Raw genomic sequence first — 23,640 nt, forward strand, 5'->3', positions numbered from 1 at the left:
TTAGGGATTAGGGATATTTACAATCTTGATGCATGTGATCAAGTACTTATTAAAAGATGAAAAATGTATGATGATCATCAGTGGGTTTTCCAAGCATACTGAGATTAACTGGCTTTGTCACATCTGCACATTTGTGTTAAATTGTAGAAGTTTATCCAGGCCTATGTTGCGGCCTCCTTTTTCAGCTCAAATACTTGTGTAATACAACTATAATACAACCAAGTATCTTGTTCCCAAAAGATGGGTGAAAGAAATATAAGCAATTACCAAGATGTTGGGTATAATGATGTTGATTTAACTCGCATTTCAGCCTCATTTTGAGAACAGAAAAACACTTAAAGAAAGGAGAAAATAACCACCTGTTAGCCAACGAGCTAGCTGAGAAAATGTCAACTGCATTTCTTTTATTCTCCTCAATTTGCTTGAAGCCTGTTTTTGATATAGGCACAACCAACCAGTTTTTCGATCACTTAGCAAAAGTAACATCAAACGTTCTATGTGATCATATGGCCGGTAGAGTTCCCCTGGTGACGCAATTACTGCATCTTTAATCCGTGCCAACCCCCCAGCCAACAACGTGTGTCTGTAGCAGAGCACCTGGTGCTTAATGCCCCGAGTCTTTGGTGCCGTGATCGGGTGCCTGCTGCTGTTAAATGTGGCATCAGGTCCAATGTCGAGCCAGTCGATCCTTTGATACAGGTAAGAGATATTTCGGGACAAAATAGGGTCACTCAAGCCAATGCATTGCAGAATGTATCAGTATAAGTTAGATACATTTTATAGTGTACAAATACATGGTATATCTTAAATTGAATAAAGAGATATTTGGCTGGCATCACTTAGAATGCCAGTGTGCCCCAGAAGAGGAAAAAGAGTCCTGACGAACAAAAATGTCAACAGTTTCACAAAAGCAAAGTTTCTGATGAGCACATCATGACAGGGCCTTCCCAGGGAGCAAACGGTTTGGGGTGGGCCACAGCTCTGACTGTATCTGAGAGGCACATTGTGTATCAGCTGCAGATGGGGTGCGCGATTAAAACCCTGTACTTTCCACTCACTCAATCTGCCGTCAGTGAGCTTCATATGATGGCTGCAAACACCTATTTCTGCCACTAGACACACCAGTCCTGCTGGTTTGTCTCCTGTAGCAGCCATACACAAACAACCACCTTCTACTGTACACCTGCTAGATTATTGCATCATTGCACTCTCACCTTCCTCACAGGAAATACAAAGGTACTGCCTTACGTGTGTCAAGCAAGACGAAGAAAATTATTTTGGTTCAGTATAGTGGCTTTGATGCAGACAAAACAAGTACTAAATCTTTGCAGCGATCACTTAAACCAATGCTTTATAAGTTGTGAATACAATAAGTACACTTTTATATTTAACCTGAAATGTAAATAAGCTTTTTGTTTGGTCCACTTTCACAGGTCAAATTGCGTGTGCTGTCACGGGAGAGAGAACGGCGGGGGGGGGGATACAGGTCCCCGGGAACAATGGCGAGCAGATCAAGAGTAACCTTGGCCGGATGGGGGAGATATCACACTGAGGATCAGCGTCTTTCGTCAGAGACAAAAATCTATCTACGAAATCTTACTTACATTATGTTCGGGGAAGGAGAGGAGGGGTGTCTCGCATTTGAGCCTGTGTGTGCGTTTGCGTGCGTGTGTGATGGGGGAGGGGCGGGCGGGGGTTAAAGGGAGAAAGAAAAGGAGACAGCGACAGACTAAAGAAAAAGTGAAGAAAAGGGGGTGGGGATTGCCCGACAACAGTTTCTCCGAATCTGTTTTTTTTTTTTTTTTTTTTGCTTAAACTTCACCACTCACACTTTTTGAAAGATTTACTTTTACCATAAATCACTCAGAATAAATTGCGCAGTTATTGGAAATGGCAATCCTGTTGGTTGAAGTTAGGGTTTTCATTGCAGTGACTAATAGTGCTTCTCAGTTTTGCCCTTTTCAGTGGGATCTGCCCTCAGCTGCTAAACACACACAAGCCCTCCTCTGTAGCTGCGGCTGACGTCAACCGTCACTTAGCAACAGCCTTTTGGTGTAAAAGCAGCAGTGCTGACACCGTTTTCAAAAGAGGCGCACAGAGGAAGACAGAAAGAAATGAGAGACAGAGATAGAGAGAATGAAACGGGGAAGAGTAGAGGGAGAAAGTGAATACAATTTGGGTGGGTTTGCTGTGTAATGTTTCGATGAGAATGCAATGCAAACATAATAACTGTGTAAATTATCAGTGCCACAAAATCCCTCTTGTCTAACCGTGCCTTCAAATGATCACATCATGCTTTAAGGATATTGAAGGAAAAGATAATGTTGTAGCAACAAAGCTGTCTGAAGGCTATTTACCAGTCAATAAAAGCTGTGGGTTAAATTTAAACTTCAATACACTACATCCCTACCCTCATGCGTACAGTCCCACTGCAACCATTTACATATGGGCTCACACCATTTCTGTCATAGAAGTCTAATTTGACCAAACCTGGCCGAGCTCTCTCCCTTTGCTCTCTCACCCTGTCACGGACTGAACCAACAGTCAACACATGCAAGGTTCAACAACCCCATCGTGAACTTAAAAGCTCAGCCACCTGAAATATTTGCATTGTCGGGAACCTTGTGGAGTAATCAAAATTCTTTGAGATGAGCGGCGCAGTAAAAACTCCTCCGTCTCCTAAACTCCCCAAACGAAACAAAAAAGGCTTGTATGTGTTCAAAACCAGCATTTTATCATTAGGTATCTTCACATTTGCACATGTGTCATGTTGTGGAAACAAGCAGAGTATGGGAGGCTGACACAATAGTTGCAGGGGAAATAATGTTCTAATTAGCCCAAACCTCTCTGGTCCAACATTCATTCTGAGCCCAAACAACTCAGCTACGAATAAGCTTTGTGCGTAATAACACAAGCAGATAGACGAGGTCAGGACATCACATCAAGGCTCATTAGAGAAAGATAAGAAAGAGGGGGGAAGCTGTACCGCTCTTTATACGCGTTTCCAAACACAGCATAAAACAAGCCATAACCCCAACTGTGTCCTAAAATAATAATGACAGAGAAACAAAATAAAACCGTCTGTGAATATTTTGCGAGCCCTTTTGTGACAGTGACGCTTCAGACAGCGGAGTCATTAAGGCTAAGCTCTGGCAGACCTATCATGAAAACTAAAGAGCGGCAAGCTAATTGCTGGCTATCATGACGCAAACCGTTTCCAGGGTAACCCGAGTTTTGGAGTACCCGCTCCAGCATTTCCTCATCTGTTTGCACTCACACCAGCAGGCTGACAATGCAGCCGCTGCATCCTGTTTCAGCCAAACACACAGTACCTCGCTCTGCTTAACCCTTTGTAGGACGACAATATTACTCACAGAAGCCTGTCAGGGTCCAATGACTACGAACACAATTTAATTACATACACACACTTATTTTTAAATATATATATATATATATATATATATATATATATATATATATATATATATATATATATATATATATATATATATATTACACACACAATATATATATATTTGTGTGTGTAATATATATATGTATATATATTACACACAAATGTATATGTATATATATATATATATATATATATATATAATATAATAATAATTATATATATATATATATATATATATATATATTACACATATATATATATATATATATATATATTACACATATAGGCAACATTCATAAATGCTGATTCAGCTCTTGATTAGGCATTCATAAAATGTGTACCTACTATCGAAGTGGCATCTCTGAGGAGTTGCTAAGCAATGAATTGGGACATCTTGGCCTTGATATTGCGAATGTAATACAAGCTCCTGAACACGGAGGTTAACTTCACACGTCATCCTCCTTCAGCTCAACAACAGCTCAGTTTCACATTTCATCAAATCGATCTATATTACAATAACCAGCTCAAAAGCATATCAACTACACTTTCATTACAAGTATTTTCATATTTGTATAAATCCTCTATTTTAAATCAAACTGTGGCGAAATTGTTCACAATATTGATAATATTTACATTTAAGTTTCCTTAAAATACAAAAAGAAAACATACATAACCTTTACTGCAGATAACATTTACAGGCCTATATTTTAAGACAATTATTTTTTTCCCCATTAGCAGTCCTTTGGATCTATGGTCTATTCTGACTTACGTTATATAAAAAGTATTTTAAAAACACTAACAAAAAAATTAGGTTGAGCTCAATCTATGGAAGACAATATGAACAATAATGCAAAATGAGGTTGCGGCGTTTATGATGCATTGAGCATGTCGGTAGCCCAGCAAGGTTTAATTTGATTATCCTTTATACCTTTAATTGTTTAAAGCAAGACGTGTTTATTTATATACATGCCATAACCAGCATGTAAAGGACTTAAGGTATACGGGAAACAAAACTGAACGCTTGTGTCAGCACATGCAACTCATCTTGAATTTAACACACATTGTTCAGACAGTTTAGTCCTGATAACAGTGAACCAAAAGGCAAATAAGTTTGCAGACAGTTTCACTAACTGCACCGAGGCTTTTATCTCCCCAGACCATACAGTAAAGGAGCAGAGCATGCAAACAGTATGAACAGTACGATGGCCACAATGTCATTCTATCTCATTACACCTGTGACACACAAAAAAGACCTTGTTTTTATTCTACTCTATTAAATCTATTAGATTTTATACCAAAAATCTTCAATTAAATGACACAACTTACTTGGTCTGTACTTATATAATACTGATGGAGGATTTATGAATGTGAACATTACATAAGTGGTTCAATACACTCACACTAGTGTGCTCATAGTGGAAGCCTATAATTTCTGTATACATTGAGCCAACAATGTAAAATTATAAAATATGAAAAAGTAATATTCTGGAATACTTAAAAGGCCTTTAGCTTTGTCTGATTTCTGGATGAATAAGAAAAGTGTTTATTTCTGTGCCGACTTTTCCCTCCTAAAGACTCTTTCTATTGCACGTCGTCGCAAGACGGACAATTTCTCATCACTGCTGGAGGCAGACACTAAATTCTACAGGGCGATTAATAAGAGTTGGCATTTTTTTTCTTCTTTGCAATCACCCTGCGGTACGTCACTGGGTTGTGACGTCAATGTTATATCATTCCACATGGCTTTACAGCAAGCGAACGTGACAGCTGAGAGCTGCTCTGCGTTTTCACTGCTCTCCCTTCCAACCTTTCTCTCTGCAGCCTGCGTCTCTGCTCTTGTCTGGATGGGGGGTTAGTTAAGTGTATTATTTACCCCTGTTTGCCCCCGTGGAGTGGTAAGTAACCACACAAAAAGAGGGCCTTCTCCCTGAATTGTACATTGCGCTGCCTCTAAGGGCTCACTCATGAAATATAGCTTTTAGATTTCTGCCATGAAAGCCCAAATACAATAATCCTACTTTAAAAAAAAAAAATTATCTCCACTTTATCTCCTTCATCTCAAAAAATGAACTGGGTCTCAGAAACACATGCTGACATAGTTTCGGAGAGGAACAAGCTGCCATTCGGGTTGGACGATATAATCATAGTTTTGGCTTTTCTATTTGAAATAAATGATTCCTGGGACCCAAACCCAAATATGCAGCAGAGAATTTGTTGACCCATGTGACCACTGGAGAGTCTAAAAGTGCATAATGCAATTTACAGGATTGACTGACGTATTTGGGTCTCCTATTGAAAAAGAATTTAACACAATAGAGGGGCACTGTTAATGCAATAAATCTAGGATCCAGCGTGCCTAACCCCTGGCAGCCAATCCATGAAGCTTTGGTTGTGCAAGAGGTTTAGAGTTATCAGAGCAAACATGAACATTAATTGAAGCTGGAAAAGACGAAATGTTACAATTTACTGTTTTTTATGAGTAAATAATATTTGCATATTTTAGACAGAAACCTTTGTCTCGTTTCATGATTTCTAAATGAGCAGTCAAAACAGTCGACTATGAAGGATTTTCCTTTTTAGTCAGTCTGACACATTTAAGGATTGCACCTCCAATCAAAAGATGTGCTCAGCGAGACCGCCACCAAACCCGAACACGACACTGCGTACGAGCAGAGAAAACAGGGAGTTGACCTTTAAGAAAAATAGAGCAATCTTTTGACTCATAATGTGGCCGTAACATGGAATTGAAATGAATACATCTGTAAATCCTAAGCACTTATTCTCATTTTTTTCTGAACCTTTTTGTTCATGTTGAACAGCACAATTGTACTTTGAATATGCAAATGACAAAGTTATCAAAGTTGATGGTGTCGAAAGATGCTTTAAAGCCACGGTGCCGGTGTCAAAGATAATATAATTGTATGACTCACTGTTAGACCACGCTACAGTAAAAAATATTCTATAGCTTGCATTAGTAAAAGAAAAAGACAGTAATAAAAAACAAAATAGCGACAACTATGGTAATAGTTATAAATAATAAGAAATGTTGCTTGATTGGTATCCGCAAATTTAATGTCAAACGTACATCATCTTGATGTTCAAAGATAATTTTTAAAATGACAGAAGAAACTGACATCAATGAGTTTAAACTGTAAATAGACTATCTGTGCTAAATGTAGGTGTGTTGGTGGTATTGGTTGTCAAGTGTAACAATATTTTGTACATTTAGCCTTCTCAAATGCAACTGTTAAAAAGCTTACGTTAAAACAAAAGCAAACTGGCTTTGGAAACATAACAAAAAATTATGGATCAGATATCCGCAGAGCATGTCCATTACCTAATTAACTCTTTATGTTTTTCTGTCATTTCAAGTTGATTGTCAAGTTGATTTAGAGATTTGTATAGAGAAGTAAACATAACTTCTATGGGGTTTGACATAAAAGTTAAGCTAGCAACATGGACGTCCTATAAGCATTGAATGTAGGAGCTGAATTAGCTTTATTTCCTAAACAAATCAATGTTTGGCACGCATGTGCAGTCTCATTAGCATGCTGTTAAAAAAACAAAAGAAACAATACAAAGACCTGCTAATCATTGTGTTGCTCTACAGCGCAACTAGTGGCTGAGAAACTCCTGTGTATTTCTCTAAAAAAACAAAAGCAGCCACTTTTAAAATAGATGATGAGAACTTTATCTCATTGTTTAAACAGTGCACTTTGTTGCAATACACAATGAACAACTGGGAATTAACTTTAGGGTTGTAATACCAAATAATAACTTGAGGTGGCCCTTACCAGCTTTATATTATCTATTATCTCTGAAGGGAAAAGAAAATGTCAAAAACATCAGAAACTTTGAACATCGAAAAAAAAAACAATATTCACACCTATGTCCTCTATTTGAACTTGAAGAACGAATTATTTAAAAAATAAAAATAAAAAAACGAGACAGAGGCCATAACTATTATTGTGTCACTGAGGTATTACAGCATTATAATACTCTGTTGCAGCTCATGTGCAGGACAACGGACAAGCCAAACACACACAACCGCAGGTGTCTGGTGGCACGGCTCTTGCCCTGCGGTCTCTCAGGGAATCGGGCGCATCGTCAGAAGCAACACTTTCAGTTTTAATATTCATGATGGTATCAACTTGCAAAAACTGTGCACCTACATTAATGGAGCGTTTGTGAAGAACACTCCAAGTAGTTTACACAAGAAAATAGAGGGCTAAAAACCATTCATTTTTAAGAAGGCTTGTTTTCTTAATTTAACTACAGCACTTGATAGAGCCAACCAACTCAACACACAGCTGAGCCGCATAACATCAATTTCGCAATTGACAATGATAATAGAAAATAGCTATGGGCAGGTATGATAAAGTAATTACCAAAAATATCTTCAAATGTTTGTATTAATACACAAGATGTGTCATGATATATGAAATGAACAGATGTAATGGAGGCAAACAGTTTTTATGTGACGCGCCAATTGTCATGTCCATTATGTTTCTGAGTGTATTGCCCGATCATTTACCGGAGTACAAAGCAAAGTTACGTTTATACCTGAGTAGGACCTTTTCCACAGCCAAAGTACTGTCGCTGTTGTTAACTGAAGTATAATAGATAATCCACATGACTTGGATGTTGGTCAAACTGTGCCAGTATAGCCATGGTGTCACATGAGACATCACCAATAGGCTGATGATACTCTGAAAATTGTGACAATGATTTCCAGTTTTGTTTTAAACTCCTTAGAAAAAAACATTTTCTTCATCTCTAATTTACTTAGTTTTAAGAGTTTTTCGGACTAAAACATCTTCACTTACATCTACTTGATGCCGAAACTCTATAAAACCAATTTCCAAGGTGATGCTGTGTATAAAACCATGTGTTTCCGCTAACAAAGCCCCCAGCCTTACTGAAAGACAGAAAACTACAGAGCCTCACAGACAGCAGGAAGGCGGGGGGGGGGGGGGGCTGTTTGGTGTGCAAAATGTGTGTGAAGATGAAGAACATGTGTGACATCACCAGTGAACCCTGAGTGACTCCTTTCGAGATCTGCTTTTGTGCCTCTTTTTGCCGGCCTCTGACGCAGAAGTGGTCTCATTAATAGAGAAGGTATATCACAAAAAATCACTTATTATGCTCAGGTTATGGTTCTTCTTCACTGACTAGATTACCAGATTATAAAACCCAGGAAAGTTAAAGCTTGGTATGTCAGCTATGATTAAAAACATTTCCTTTTATCCAAGCGCATCAACAACCGCTCTCACTTGCATTATGCTAATGTTGTCGGCCGTCCCATTAAAATCTATCCCAGAATGCAGTGGGCACTACACCTCAGACCGGTTGCCAGTAAATTATCTCTCTTCTCAATATAGATTGTGATTCATGTCAGATCAACAATCAATAACTTCTTAACCAATACTTTTGCACTAGTTCTTGTTTTTAAATTCACACATTTACCAAATGTCTGACTATAGGGTACATTTATGTAGTTTTGTGGAGCAACAAGGTAACTGAAATAGACAATTAACGTGGTAATTAAAAAAATATATATATTACTAATTATAAAATACATGTTTTTTTAAAACAGTGTCCTGTTTCAACTTTAATTGCGTCAACTGAAAATGATACAGTGAGTACTGTAAGTGTACCACATGATATACATAAAGAGACTAAGAGAAAGAGAAACTAACTATTTCACATAAAAAGTTGGACAATTTAGTCTTACTCAAAAAATTCCACCAGTTTCAAGTTTGAGTCCTTGAATACGACAACACTGTAGTACAACAGTTGTGGAATGGAAATACTCTGATTAGGATTTTTACTATTACACAATGTTTCCTTAGTTCTTTACAATCACACATTTTTGACAAACAAGTTGGATCAACATATTGTGGTTTAAAAAACACCTCATCTTAGATAAAGTTGACAAATGTTAGAGCTTACACCTTCATGTTAGAAAAACTTACTTTAGAAAATATATATTACAACCTCCTGTTTACTTCTTGACCATTTTTAGTAAACTAAAAGCATACAGATATACAGATGTTATAAAAGAACAATGTTTCATTGGATGAAGCAAAAGGTGAAATTGTGTTTTGTCTTGAATGATCTAACCTGTTTTTCTGTTTCAGTTTGCATGCACTGTTTAAGGCCAAACTCAATGTGACTACTAATCTGCTATTAGCCTAAAACACAATAAGGTTGAACAACAACTGCTGGAAATAGGACAACCTAGACAAACCGGTGGATATACTTTTTTAGTTCTCTTATCATTTCTAACAAAAGCCTGAAGGACACAAAAACAATGTGTGTAAGGTGATGGCTTGGCATCCACTGAAGAAATGCATGTTTTAGTTTGAACGACTGTTTTTTTTTTTTTTAATTGCTGAGAATAATGTTGGCATTTATTTACACACAAATGAAGTCAGCACCTTGCATAATCTTTTTGCTGGAACGGGATGGTCTTCATTGAGAATGAACATCACTCGATCTTGTTTACTGGTTTACAAAACTAATGCAAAGCAGAAGCGAACACCATTTTGCGGTGGACCTGTTAGCTATGTGTGTAAACAGACTTTATACAGCTTATAAGCAAACAAAAAGATTTAAAAAAAACACACACGCTGAAAGTGGACTGTAGACACTAAATAATCCCCCATCATTTTGTTTTGTTGACTGCTCCAGTCAGATGGGACTGTAGGCCACATCACTTGCTATGCCGCTGGCTATGTTGTTATTTTGTCCACCCCGTGTAAGTGGACACTCGCGTTTAATTATAATCTGGTATACAAACTTTTAAATGGAGATAATCACCACCAAAATATAGATAGGCTTAACATTACGAATGCTACGAAGTGATATAGACAAGAAGATTACATGCAATAGGATGCTGCATGTTAAATATAAAGTATATATAGGCTTTAAAGGACACTTTTTTAATAATTGGCTGAAATGCAAAGCCCTTGCCTGGCATTTAGAGCACATACAATAACGCTGCTAAATGCATTGGTGCTTGTAATAATATCAAACGTTCCGTTTTACCAGAAAACTTGAACACAAAGTCACGTATTATTTGGTTGAATGTTGTTATTTTTTTCTACACTGTGGGTCAGTAGTTTGATTGGCTTTGTCGTTGTTGTTTTTTTTCATGACAGTAGATCGTGCGTTCCCCTCCTCTGATGCACAAGTGTACTCTGGGTAGCTGTCGATGGCCAGGGGGCCTAATGTGTAACAATAACAGACGTGGTCCTGCAGGAGAATACATACCTGTTCTCTGGATATACAGGGTAACGAAGGTCTGCGGGGCATTTTACAACTGCCATAATAGCTGGTCGACGTCTCCCCCAGTGAAACACAACTGGACCTTCGCCGGGGTCTGATCACTGGGACCTTTTCCTCCGCAGAGGAAATCCCACTCGGCGCTTCCCTGGACGGGTAGTAGCGGTCAACGCAGAGCCCCAACAGGGAGCCCGAGACCCCCGCGAAGCAGGCGAAGAGCGGTCTGAGCAGCGCAGGCAGACCGCTCAAACTTGTGAAAGAAACCAGCCACACAACGCTGGAGAAGACCAGTATGAGCACACTGTGTTTGAGCTTCAGAGTGGGGACCAGGGTGAGCAGACCCACACATCCCAACACGAATAACAACCTGCCCACCATTTGCATCTGGTGTTGGTCCTCTCCCCATTGCAAAAACCGCAAAACCAAAAAATCCCCGAGGTAACACGATGCTGGCAGTGACACGAGCCAACATTTACTGCTCTCCTTCTTTTTCCTCCTCAGGTAAAACGTCAGAAAGAAGAAAGCACATCCTATGCTGAACAGGGGACTGATGGACTGGGAGAAGCCCGACAAAAAAGTCCGCAAATCCCAAAGCGAGTCACTTTGCACGCTCCTAGAAATGAGGAAAGAAACCGCGAAGACTACAAACGCGCCGACGTAGAGGGCAGAGACCTTTAACACTTTTGAATTAAGAATGTCTTCGTTGCAAAACCTGCACACGTTAAACAAGAAGCCCCTCTGATGGTCCTGTTTCAGAGGGGTGACGCAGCTCTTCACATAGCCGTTCCTGAAGCCCTCTGAGCTGTTTACACTTCCAGCTCCGTCGTGGTGCCTTGTTTTACTGTGCAAAATCTCTCCTTCCTCCCGTGCAGCCATGGCTCGACTGTGGCTCCTCGTATCCACGCGAAAGTCCCCCTCTCTTCCAATATTCACGCCGTGTTAACGCTGAACTACATGACAGCAAATGCACTCCATGGTCACTCAAACGTGCTCCAGCACTTGGACTAAAGAAAGAAGGTGAGATGTTGTTTTTACAGAAAATGGGCTCTCTGTCGCCACCTAGAGGCCACAACTGGAACCGACCGGGGCTTTGTATTGTGGAGTGTCGAGTCAATCCTGGGACGCACCGTTAATGTGACATAATCACATGGGTTGCAGTTGAAGACCAAACTTTGAAAAATGAAAATCCCATCTATTTAAAAACATTAAATTAAATTTAAAAAAAAAAACATTTAAAGAGTGTCCCCCTGCCATTCTAGTTTAAACGTTTCAGATATTCCTTATTGATTTACAATGCTTTTTTTCTTAGACCTGATTTTATTTCTCCACAATTTGAATGTCACTTGTTCAAAATAGAAAGAAATGAATGAGTTAACTTTGCCAAATGTTACAGAGTTAGTTCCAATTTTTGGGATTTTCGTGACTCAAGCCTTCGCATATAATTTGAATTGGCTTGGCCATAGTCTACTCAAATTGAATAACTAAAGTAATAGTTTACTGTAATAAAATAATAATTGGTCTTTGGGTCAGTGTCGCCACGCTGCATCAAATTGCTCTGGGATTGTTTGCTGCGCCTGGTTCGCTCAATAGCGCGAATGTCGACTTAACTGATCAGAATAACAATTGCGTGACCCAATCGCAATGTCCCCCATAAACCCTCAAACCCTGAACCCTCAGGGATTTACTGACGTCACCTGCTAAGTGGTTGAGTGTAAGGGCTTGAAATGGTGTAAATGCGAATAGAAGATCACTTTCCTGCAACATATCACGTGACTACATAGACAAATATTGTGTACAAATGACTATTAATTCTATACTTTTTATTCACTGATTTGAACGTATTCCAGGCTCTTTCCTCACGTGATAGAGAAGTCATTTAATGGTGTGGGGTAAAGGTATTTTATCGGGCTAAACGCCCACGTGCCCTCATCTTTGTTTACCTTTTTTTGGTACGTCTTCGTGCTTCCATTGGTAACTGGAGGCTCGGTCGAAAGAGCTGCACCTCGCCTGCAATGGAGACGAGAGCAGGCGGCAGCAGCAGGGGGCGATGACAGAAAACTGCGGTCAAGTCGGACAGTTTTAGGCTGCTTTCAAAATAAACACAGGAAGTCACAAACAAATTGACTTCCTGTTAGTGCCGATCTGTAGTCTACTTGTAGTTTACGGACCTCGTCTGATTTATTGTATATCTTTGTAAATATATATTTATGTAGAAATGTGTGTGTAGCTGCATCCTTTATCCTTTGTATGTCTGCCTGTGATAAACATTACTACTCATTTTGATATGTGTTGCATTCATAAGTTTGATGATTATCAACCACACAATATATGTTTTTAGATTCATAATGAGACTGATAGTCAACAATCGAGTGTTAAGTATTACAACTACACATAAAATAGGGATTTTCTACAACATGTGGTGTTAGCAGTCAAATCTTAGTGACAATGAGCTCTCTGATGTGGCAGCAGCCAGACTTTTACCATCATGCAATGGACCATGCATCGGAGGAGAACTAGGCCCAAGCCCAATCTCAACCTTTACCAGCTCACAAACTTTGAGGCGCGCTCCTGCGAAGTCCGTGAGGATTTAGCAATGTGACCGTAAACACACGGTTCGCAATGAAAGAATGGAGACTGGCTCTAAAATCGACGGCCACCTCACTCTCGTGAGATTATCGTGGACAAGGTGTATGTATGAATAAAAATAAATAAATAATGGACAGAATAAAGTACAAGAAATGAACACAAAAAACAACAAGAAAAATTAAAACACAAACATCGAAATGTATACTGATAATTCATGAAGCTTATTAAGTCAAAAAAGACACGGACTGTAATGTGGCTTAAGTGACTCAATGCTTGTATTTTGCACACGAACATGAAAACTTTTTTATCTGTTAACATTCTATGAAATTGTTCACCAGTATTCCTTCCTGTAATATGATCTGGCACAATAACTACTTCCTGGCCTAGGAAAAACCATGACCACAGAATAGGATCTTCAAACTAAGTTAAATGAGAATCCCATGAACAGTATTTGTAAGCATACAGAGTAGATAGCAGCAGGTGTGTTGCCTTACTCTTTGTCTGACAAGGTTATGTAATGTAAACAAGCACTTTGCTCTTGACTTGAACCATAAACATTCCTTATCATAACAACTGCAATTTAAATATGTGTACTGGTTTGCAGCAATACAACACTGTTACATTTATAGAGTTGTTTTTGGAAAACTGACCAGTAAAATACTTATTAATAAGATTAATGAATTGCTGGTTTTGATCTTTTTAATGGGATTTGTTGATCGCAATAATACAAATTCTAACATAATTACACTCATTCACTTATTACCCTTTCATAATAAAACATGATTTGTCAAAACAATGTTTATGTGCCGTTTCATAAGGTCTGCTATAAAAACTCACTTTTTGTTTTGCAAGTGAAACATCATAGTTATATTTGTATGATGTTGTTGAGGGACATTGGTATTGCGTTGTTGAAGACATTGACTTATATAGAAGATAGTGATTTAATAAACAATTTTCAGACACGTTTCAGTTCATTGAGTGTTTCACTACGCTTCCACTGGAGGGTGCTGCATACCAATCCTGAATACTTGATCATATATGATCACAGTATACAACATTACAACACTGCTATTACACACAGCTTTACTATGCTTTTGGATTACACTTGGTCTATTTCTTGAAGTGTTTACAATAAATGCATCACTAGTCATTGTTTATTTGTTACATGAAAGGGCAGGTCATTATTAATTGGTGTTTAGTGCCCAATTAATTATGTAATTGTATTTATTCATAATCATCTTTATTGGAATCGTCTTCAAAAGACATCCATCATCGCAGTAGTGTCGGCGAGACTCTGGACTGGTCTGGTTTGAACTCAGCTTGCAGATATTTCTCATGCCTGTGACGTTTTGGGTTAGTTTTGCTCTCGCGTTTGGACCATCCGACGCACCGTAGCAGTGATGTGGCTCAGAAAGTAATCTTCCACGTCAGTAGGAAGTAGTGGAGAACTACAGAGACAGCTCGCCAAAGGGATCACCTTAGCATTTTTACAGATGTGATTATCCATAACTGTGTGTCGAAGACCAGGTATATCATGTTACTTATTTTTAACCGACATCACGTTGAGTGGTGTTTCTTCTCCTCTGACCCCTAGAAACTGCTAAAACAGCGAGCTAATGTTACTGTCCTCCATTTCATTGCTAGCCTGGATACAAGCTAACCTGGCGTTAGCTAAGGTCCCATATGTAGCAATTGATTATTTTGCTTCATTTAACAAAACTAATTGAATAGTCGGCTTACTACGTTCGCGTTTAAATAGTGCTTTTGCCTTACGACGTTTGGTGCTCACGGAGGGAGGTACCAGTAGTTTCAGTGTTAATGCTGCGTGTCACACTTTCTTAACTTGGATTTAATCACCTTCTTTGCCAAAACATTGTTATTTTATCGACAGCAGCCTAATTTTTACAGAAAAAATCGGTAGGAAATGGATTGAAGAGATTAGAAATGTTAAACACTACCTATTGTTGCGTAAATATTACGTGAATTATATATATATATATATATATATATATATATATATATATATATATATATATATATATATATACATACATACATACATACATACATACATACAAAGACCGATGTCATGTAATTTATATATTTTCTGATTTATTTAGATATTTCCAAATCCATGAAATTTAGATGCACATTAAGATATATGTTACATGAAAAAGAGGCTTGTCTGTAGTGTTGGAGTACACAGGTAACATTATATGCAGCATAAAGGTGATTTACAAGTCAACTTATATTTTAAGTTAAAACAGTTGTCATTCGTAATAACATCTTAATGCAGAAAGTTTAAGTTTCATCTAATACCCTTGTTGACCAGGCCTTCATAATTAGGATTTTTTTTTGATGCAACACAGATGCAGACATAATGCAACATATGGATTTTGTTAGCAAAAACACGCAAGCCATTTTATTAGATGCTTGTATTCAGGTGTTCATACTTTAAAGTACTTTTTAAAGAGTATAATCATTAATAACATGTTGTAGAGCTCTTCCATCAAGTTTTCTGACCATGGTTAGTTGGGGGCTGACGCATAGCCCAGCATGCCTTGAGACAGAGGCAGATAGTCCAGGACAGGTCACAACTATGCAGGGTGAACACCAATTTCCAAAGAACCTTTGTGCATTTCTTTAAGGTGACACAGGAAAGGATACTGCTTTGTTAGGTGACAGTGCCAAATAAACAATGAGCCAATAGGCCGTACAATTGCGGTATATTTTTTCTCTGCAATTTACGAGATCTACTGTTCTTCTGTTTCTCATAGGTATTTTCCAGTGAGCAACATTCATTGGGATTCTTCTAAACTGATACAAGTCCAGCAGCAAAATGACAGCTGCTGAGAACGTTTGTTACACTCTGATCAATGTTTCATCGGACTCGGAGCCCCCTTCTGAAGTCAGCCTAAAAGCTGATCTAGGTAACTGTTCTTGATATTAACTTGCAAAGCTATCTTACAAAACCACTGTAAAACATGTAGATGGGAAATGTTAATGTCTCTACAGCAATACAATTTAGGCGGTTGGAATTTAAGTTGTGGTGCTCAGGGTGTTAAAAAAAAAGTACTAAAAGAATGTTTTTTTTTAAAACTCCATCTCTTTTCTGAAACAATGTCTTGGTTTCTCTGGATAATCCACAAACCTCAATTTTGACAATTTTCATAAGAGTATTTCTTCAGATGACAGTGGAGTCTACAAATGACTGGAATAGTGAATTGCAATTAAATTCCTTAAAAGTGTTTGGTGAAGATCCATAAAAGTCTTAATGCATGGTTGAGGCTATGCCGATCAAATTTATAGTCATAATATTAATCCATTTTTTTAACAGAAAAGGGGGAGATCAAGGCAAAGACCGAAGCCTTGAAGAAGGTCATCATCATGATCCTGAATGGTGAAAAGCTGCCAGGACTGCTGATGACCATAATCCGCTTTGTGCTGCCACTTCAAGACCACACCATCAAAAAGCTGCTGCTGGTTTTCTGGGAGATTGTTCCGAAAACAACGACAGATGGAAAACTGCTCCAGGAGATGATCCTGGTGTGTGACGCCTACAGGAAGGTAAGATTCATCAACTCAATCCATAAATATTTTTAAACAGAAGGAAAATACTGTTTACAGTAATGATGTGAAAACAAAATGGGAAGACTCATTTTTGATATATTCAGAATTGGCCATATGATATATTATATGGAAAGATGCACTCATCTCCAGGGATAGCTGAACACCAGTATGGCAGGGTTGCTGGACTGCTGAACCCACATTACTTCCATTTGTACGTCTATATAATAATCCTATATTATGTTCGAAATTGAAAATCTGCTAAAATATTTTGATTTCATTTTTTTAAATCGGCAATCATCATGTGAAATCTTTCTCTCAATTTTAGGACCTGCAGCATCCCAATGAGTTCATCCGTGGCTCCACTCTACGTTTCCTGTGCAAGCTGAAGGAGTCTGAGTTGCTCGAGCCTCTCATGCCAGCAATCCGGGCCTGCCTGGAGCACCGTCACAGTTATGTGCGCCGCAATGCTGTCTTGGCCATTTACACCATCTACAGGTACAAACTGTTACATATTTCATGTCCAGCTGCCTTTCTACACATACATATGTTGTACTCTATTCATACGTGAACAAACAGCTGATGATATTGTCTTGTTTTAGGAACTTTGAACATCTCATCCCAGACGCTCCAGAGTTGATCCATGATTTTCTTGTCAATGAGAAAGATGCCAGCTGTAAGAGAAATGCTTTCATGATGCTGATTCATGCAGATCAGGTCCGTTGCATATTGTCCTATTTCTTACTGGTATTCTTATTGTGTGCCACTATGACCTATAGTTTCTATCCCAAAGGCCCAACTTACCTCATGTCATTCACACGTTCGCATTTCACAGGATCGAGCCCTGGATTATCTCAGCACATGTATTGACCAAGTGCACACTTTTGGTGACATTCTCCAGCTGGTCATTGTGGAACTGATTTACAAAGTGAGTCGAGGCCTTTATTAGTCTAATATGAACTTAGTAACACACACCATACTACCAGATGAGGTGCTTTAATGTCTGAACTCTTGCTGTGTTTGTTCTCTGCCTGCTAGGTTTGCCACGCTAACCCCTCTGAGCGCGCCCGGTTTATCCGATGCATCTACAATCTGCTGCAGTCCTCCAGTCCCGCTGTTAAGTATGAGGCTGCTGGCACTCTTGTTACCCTCTCCAGTGCTCCCACAGCCGTTAAGGTACATTACCAAGGTTTATCTTGTGTGCCATATACTATATATACGGTATTGATATTGTATTACACATGACCCAAAAGCAGTGATTTCTTTGGTCTTGTACCTTCTCTTATGCACTCTATGTTTTGTTGGACTCCAGGCTGCTGCCCAGTGCTACATTGATTTGATTATCAAGGAGAGCGACAACAATGTTAAGCTGATTGTTCTCGATCGTCTGATTGAACTGAAGGAGCACCCAACTCACGAGCGTGTACTCCAGGTACGTTGAATTATTGCTGTGGCTAGTTTTTGCTGCCTTTTTGTGCCTAAATAAACCTCAAAGACCATTGTCCTCTATCTCAACAAGGTTGTTATTAAAAACATCACTGACCGAAGTGAAGGACCCCATGAAAAAACATATTATTTATCTTACAGCATTGTAGTACTATTTATGATAGTCTGAGTTCCAAAAGTATTATTTATATGAGACCAAAACAAAATTTGTAAGAAAATATACAGAATTACGTTTTCTATTGTTTACTTTAAAGAGTCAAAAGATATCATAATCTGGCAAACATGATCTTATAATGAGACGACACCCATCTGCTGCACCTACAGTGCATCTTCGTTCGGACCTAATGTGGATGTCACTAATGCTTTGTTAGGATCTTGTGATGGACATCCTGCGTGTTCTCAGCACTCCTGACTTGGAAGTCCGAAAGAAGACCTTGCAGCTGGCGCTGGACCTTGTTTCATCGCGCAATGTTGAAGAGGTCAGTGGCGTGCACAGTATACCCATGTAATTGTTAATTTCATGTCCGAACATAGACATAGCGCTATTGGGAATATATTGTTGATGAGGTAGAATCTGTTTGTTTTCCAGTTGGTGATTGTTTTGAAGAAAGAAGTGATCAAGACAAACAACGTATCAGAACATGAAGACACTGATAAGTACAGGCAGCTGTTGGTGCGCACGCTACACTCCTGTAGTGTGCGCTTCCCTGACATGGCAGCCAATGTCATACCTGTGGTGAGTTTTCTATTATTTAGCAATTCAATTTTGTTATATTTTATGGTGGTTTATACTGTTTATTTGACAAAAATGTAAGAAAGCAGTTCTTTTGTTGATACTATTTACAGCTGATGGAGTTCCTAAGTGACACTAATGAGGCAGCTGCTGCTGATGTGCTGGAGTTCGTACGGGAGGCCGTTCAGCGGTTTGACAACTTGAGACCCCTCATTATTGAGAAGATGCTGGAAGTCTTTCACGCCATCAAAGCTGTCAAGTAAGGCTTTCTAAGCACTTTGAGGGGAATATTATGCATTATCTTGGTTTATGTCTCTTGCAACTACAACTGCCGCTGGCCACACAGTTGCATCGACGGACTCGTTTTGGTCTACAGTTCCCGTGCCTTTTCCATACGCCAGGGCAGTAGGTGGCTCAACGACCGTTTAGAGTCGACCTGCACACCGACGTTCAACGATATCTTCCTCCAGGAATTCACCTCCATCTGCGTGTCTTTATACTCCGTCAAACGGTTATATAAATGCTCATATCTGTGGACCTCTTCAGCCAAACGTTCTTCAACGAGATCCATTGTTCGTGTTTCTGCTATGGCTTTTAAAAATAGCGGTATTATGCTATGAAACCGGAAATGCAAGGAAATAGCAGACCAATCACAGTCTTGCGGGCCGCGAACGGCTTGCGTAGCTTTGTCGGATTGTCTGAAATTAATGGGCAACGCCCGCAAGATAGCTGATGGGACTACATATGTATATATGTATTCAGTCTTTACTGATAAGAAGTCAATTCTCATGAGTAAAGTTCACCAGTCGCGTGTCCTCTTTAATGATGTGATAAATATTGAAACAAGTAGATAGACAATTGAAAATACTCAAAGGGTAAGTTTTAAAGGCTGGTTACTTAAAATGACAAATAAAAAAATGGTCTGATTTTTGTCACCATTGTCATATTTCAGGATCTACAGGGGAGCATTGTGGATCTTGGGAGAATACTGCAGCACCAAGGATGATATCCAGAGTGTGATGACAGAAGTACGCAGGTCCTTGGGCGAGGTATGTTTGTCTTTTATTGTCAGAATTTCATGTGACACAAGCTTACCTGATAGGCCTTTTTAAAATTGTTACAAATATCTTGACATCTGTTCATCTGTCACGTGGACAGATTCCGATTGTAGAAAATGAGATAAAGAAAGAGACGGGAGAGATGAAACCAGATGATGAAGTTAGTGCAGCTCCAGCCCAGAAGCTGGTGACAGAGATGGGCACCTATGTGACACAGAGTGCCCTCAGCTCCTCCAGGCCTTCAAAGAAAGAAGAGGATAGGTAAAAACTGATATTTTATTTTGTGTGCCTGTAATATTCAGTTGATTGTAGGGAGTTTGGTCTTATTAGCATCCGTCTCACTCAATAAACACTGATTTTGCTTTTGCAGACCTCCACTCAGAAGCTTCTTGATGGATGGAGACTTCTATGTGGCAGCTTCCCTGGCCACTACACTGACCAAAGTGGCCTTGCGCTATGTTGCTATCGTTCAAGACAAAAAGAAACAAAATGTAAGTTTTTCTCGCTTCACTTCACCATTTGTAAAAATCTTTAAACCAGCTGCCTGTTCCTCTGATCCCTGCTTTCTTGCTGTCTCGCTCAGTCCTTTGTTGCAGAGGCCATGCTGATCATGGTCACTGTGCTGCACCTGGGGAAGTCCTCTCTGCCCAAGAAGCCAATTACAGACGATGATGTGGACCGCATCTCGCTATGCCTCAAGGTTCTGTCCGAGTGCTCGCCACTTATGAATGACATTTTCAACAAGGAGTGCCGCAGATCCCTGTCACATATGCTGACAGTCAGACTGGAGGAAGAGAAGCTGTCACAGAAGGTAATCACAGTTGATTCAGAGGGCTGAACCTAATATTTAACCATGTGATAGTTTGGCACAGTTAAAGCATCCTGCCCCCCCCCCCCCACACACACACACAAAAAGCAAAAAATCAAAAATAACCATATACGTTTCTTATTCTAACCACAGAAAGAATCTGAGAAACGCAACGTCACAGTGCAGGCAGACGACCCAATCTCCTTCATGCAGCTGACAGCCAAAAACGAGATTACTTCTAAGGATGACCAGTTCCAGCTCAGTCTGCTGGCTGCTATGGGCAACACTCAGAGGAAGGAGGCTGCTGATCCCCTTGCTTCAAAACTCAACAAGGTACACCACCAGCCCCGCGAGAGAATTACGTTAAGAACAGCCCCACTGTGGGAGACTGGTTTTGGGCTGTAAATATCATCTGCTTGGAGATAGGAATGATTTTTTATCTATTGAAAACTTGCTCATTCATTGTGGCAATTTATTAATTGCTCAGTGGGAAACAGAACAGTTGTTTGTTTCTATTTCACCAATATTTTACGATTTAGTTGATGTGTTATTAATCTAAAGTTCATTTACACTATAGGTATAATTTTGTTTTCATGCAAAAAAAAATATGAATTGCCTAGCATGAGTAAATATTATTTAGTTCTAATTTAATGTAATTAATGTTTGTCTGTTACAGGTGACCCAGCTGACAGGCTTCTCAGACCCAGTGTATGCTGAAGCCTATGTCCATGTCAACCAGTATGACATCGTGTTGGACGTGCTGGTGGTCAACCAAACCAGTGATACTCTCCAGAATTGCACTCTTGAGCTGGCCACTTTAGGTATGTCTGGCTTATTTTCCATCTCACTCGACAAATGTACATGTTCTCTTTCCTATTAATGCTTATCCAAGCCAATCACATTAAGTTGCTACATATGCATTTTACTAAATCTATTCCACAGGGGACCTCAAGTTGGTTGAGAAACCTTCACCTCTTACCTTGGCTCCTCACGATTTTGCGAACATCAAGGCCAACGTCAAGGTGGCGTCTACTGAGAACGGCATTATATTTGGCAACATTGGTAAGACAATCATTTTGTGTCTGGTCACCATCATAATTCACCTTGTGTTTGTTTTGCTGTCTGTAGGCAGAGCATGTTTTCTTATTTGTTGGAGATGTTTTGATTCTGTCTGTTCAGTCTATGACGTGTCAGGAGCTGCTAGCGACAGAAACTGCGTCGTTCTCAGTGACATCCACATTGACATCATGGACTACATCCAACCAGCGTCCTGCACCGATGCAGAATTCCGACAAATGTGGGCAGAGTTTGAGTGGGAAAACAAGGTAAGCCTTTGCATTCCACATAAGCTTTGTATGTCTACTTTGTACCAGAAACAATGGTCTCTAAGAAATCTTTCTGTGTCGTAGGTTACGGTGAACACCAACATCACTGATCTGAATGAGTATCTCCAGCATATCCTCAAGTCCACCAACATGAAGTGTCTGACTCCTGAAAAGGTTGGTATGAGACGTCACATAGAGCAGAGCAAAGAAAGTAATATTAGAAGAAGTGCATCAAAACTATGCTGTTTTACAATATTCACAACTCTTTTCTTTTTATCTCATAAACCAGGCACTGTCTGGCTTCTGTGGCTTCATGGCTGCAAACCTTTATGCTCGTTCTATCTTTGGAGAAGATGCCCTGGCTAATGTCAGCATCGAGAAGCCCATCCACCTGGGGCCTGATGCACCTGTCAATGGACACATACGCATAAGAGCCAAAAGTCAGGTGGGTCACAGCTGCTGCACCATAAACACTTACTCATCTTTGAAGTACACTTACTCATCTCTGAAGCAGATGCTTGGTCGAATTTATTTGCTCTTAACTTGATCAATGCACCAAATTAGTCTTTTTGAAGTATAACATTTAATCTAGTAACCCGTTCAGTGTTTCCCCTAGGTTTACAGCTTCGGGGGTAGGGGGCGGACAATAACAATAACTTTCAATTTAACCAAATTGCCCCGTCAGACCACAAAAAAGAAGAAAAAAAATTGCAATCACTTAAAACAATTAAAATCTCCGCGAATTGGGGCGGAACAATGCCGTGTGCGATACAGAGAGCAGCGGGGAGGGGAGTTGAGTTGAGTTTACGCGTGACCACGTAGAGACAGAAATGGCAACCTGTCGTGTAGATCCTGTCAATAAAATACGGCCTTTAGTTTGTTGAACAAGGTGGAGACCTGCTCTATAGGAAAGAGAACCTTAAATGACTTATTGTGATCTGGCGCTATAGAGAAAATTACAGGTGAGCGGGGGGTTTCTTCAGGGGGGCGCCCCGCCCCCTCAATATAATGGTAGGGAAAACACTGCCGTTAAAAGGAACGCTAGATAAGGATAGTGAATTTATGAAATAAGCTTTCATGTGATGTTGCAGTAAAAGTGTTTTGCTTTTTTTAGTAAGTATACAATCTGCTACAATGAATCATCACTCCTTTGTTTCACAGGGGATGGCCTTGAGTCTCGGTGACAAGATTAACCTCTCCCAAAAGAAGTCCAATATGTGAGACAACTCTGGTCCAGCTGTAAAAGGCACCTGCTGCACTCTTCTATAACCCATCTTTTCATCACAGATAATTAAGAACTGTATGGTTAGTTTCTTCTGTTCTGTTTTTTTTTTTTTTCTAACATCACCGCTGTCATTTCGGTAATTTTCTTTCCCTGTCCTGTTTAATTTTCAATAAACAAATGTTTTAAAAGG

At 39.4% G+C, this 23,640-nt stretch overlaps 2 protein-coding genes across 4 annotated transcripts in view; one reads left to right on the forward strand and one right to left on the reverse strand.

Annotated features, from left to right (window-relative positions):
* Positions 1 to 11,698, reverse strand: part of pde3b (phosphodiesterase 3B) — a 36,727-nt gene extending 25,029 nt beyond the window's left edge. For all 3 annotated transcript variants that reach the window (XM_068596047.1, XM_068596046.1, XM_068596045.1), the window contains exon 1: positions 10,691 to 11,698. In XM_068596047.1, the coding sequence (XP_068452148.1) occupies positions 10,691 to 11,578 (888 nt within the window). In that variant the 5' untranslated portion in view covers positions 11,579 to 11,698. The remainder of the gene's footprint in view (positions 1 to 10,690) is intronic.
* A 2,991-nt stretch (positions 11,699 to 14,689) lies between these two features.
* Positions 14,690 to 23,600, forward strand: copb1 (COPI coat complex subunit beta 1). The gene is made up of 22 exons (XM_068596052.1): positions 14,690 to 14,815; positions 16,066 to 16,218; positions 16,626 to 16,855; positions 17,184 to 17,353; positions 17,458 to 17,572; positions 17,691 to 17,783; positions 17,894 to 18,031; positions 18,168 to 18,287; positions 18,673 to 18,780; positions 18,891 to 19,037; positions 19,148 to 19,293; positions 19,987 to 20,083; positions 20,193 to 20,353; positions 20,463 to 20,583; positions 20,676 to 20,903; positions 21,054 to 21,233; positions 21,577 to 21,721; positions 21,843 to 21,962; positions 22,080 to 22,225; positions 22,310 to 22,399; positions 22,515 to 22,670; positions 23,387 to 23,600. Exons 2-22 carry the CDS (start codon positions 16,128 to 16,130, stop codon positions 23,444 to 23,446), a joined length of 2,862 nt encoding a protein of 953 aa, XP_068452153.1. The 5' UTR covers positions 14,690 to 14,815; positions 16,066 to 16,127; the 3' UTR covers positions 23,447 to 23,600.
* The last annotated feature ends 40 nt before the right edge of the window (positions 23,601 to 23,640 follow it).

This window comes from Clinocottus analis, unplaced genomic scaffold (genome assembly GCF_023055335.1).
Source record: "Clinocottus analis isolate CAN_PGR_092001 unplaced genomic scaffold, fCliAna1.0.p SCAF_33, whole genome shotgun sequence".
NCBI classification, from domain to species: Eukaryota; Metazoa; Chordata; class Actinopteri; order Perciformes; family Cottidae; genus Clinocottus; species Clinocottus analis.